Source organism: Plasmodium reichenowi, chromosome 2 (genome assembly GCF_001601855.1).
Source record: "Plasmodium reichenowi strain SY57 chromosome 2, whole genome shotgun sequence".
Classification (NCBI taxonomy): Eukaryota; Apicomplexa; class Aconoidasida; order Haemosporida; family Plasmodiidae; genus Plasmodium; species Plasmodium reichenowi.
Genome location: NC_033647.1, coordinates 298,212 through 298,981, shown reverse-complemented (window position 1 = coordinate 298,981; position 770 = coordinate 298,212). Strand labels below are relative to the sequence as shown.

Sequence of the window (770 nt, the reverse complement as noted above, 5' to 3'; positions counted from 1 at the left end):
AAAAATATTAAAAAGAGGAATATCATATTATTATTGTCTATTTTATTTTTTATTTCTTCTTTTTTTATATCAAATTCGGATTCTAAGAATATTATATGGTTTTTAAATTTTACTATATCAGAAAATGGTAGAGTATTTGTATCTCTTCTTATTTGTATAATATTAGGCTGGTTTTACAACACTGAATATCAATTTAAAAATTTAACTACTAAAAGTAAAATATGCATTTTGTGTATAAATCCTATTTTTTTTATATAATAATCAACTATATTATTATGATATTGTATATATAATATGTGTGTAAAGAAATATTTTTTTTGCATCTTCTACACAAAAAATGGCACACTATATATATATATATATATATATATATGTGCACGTGTTTGTATTTTATATATTCACGGGAATATAATAATATACCTATTATATTATTTTATATTATTTTATTTTTATGTAGGTGTGCTATTTTTCAATATAACCTATTGGGTATTAAACATAATGGTCAGTATAACATTCAATTATTTAACGTACCATGTATATGTATTATATTTATGTAGAATACTCATATTTTTGATAAGTACAATCTTTGCATTGCTAGTCTTAAAAGCTGAAGTATATTTAAATAAAGGAGAACTAGAAATTTTTTATAATAGAACTACATATAAGGTAAAGTATATTCAAAAAAAAAAAAAAAAAAAAAAAAAAAAAAAAAAAAAATTTTTTTTTTTTTAAAAAAAAAAATATAAAAAATATAAAAAAAAAAAAAATAA

The 770-nt window shown here is 17.5% G+C and overlaps 1 protein-coding gene across 1 annotated transcript in view; it reads left to right on the top strand.

Annotated features, from left to right (window-relative positions):
* PRSY57_0208500 (transporter, putative) overlaps positions 1-666 on the top strand; it is a gene marked incomplete at both ends in the record, with an annotated part of 3,730 nt that extends 3,064 nt beyond the window's left edge. Inside the window, 2 exons of the mRNA XM_020114406.1 lie at positions 1-214; positions 458-666. Of these exons, the coding sequence (XP_019970876.1) occupies positions 1-214; positions 458-666 (423 nt within the window). The remainder of the gene's footprint in view (positions 215-457) is intronic.
* Positions 667-770: the final 104 nt, after the last annotated feature.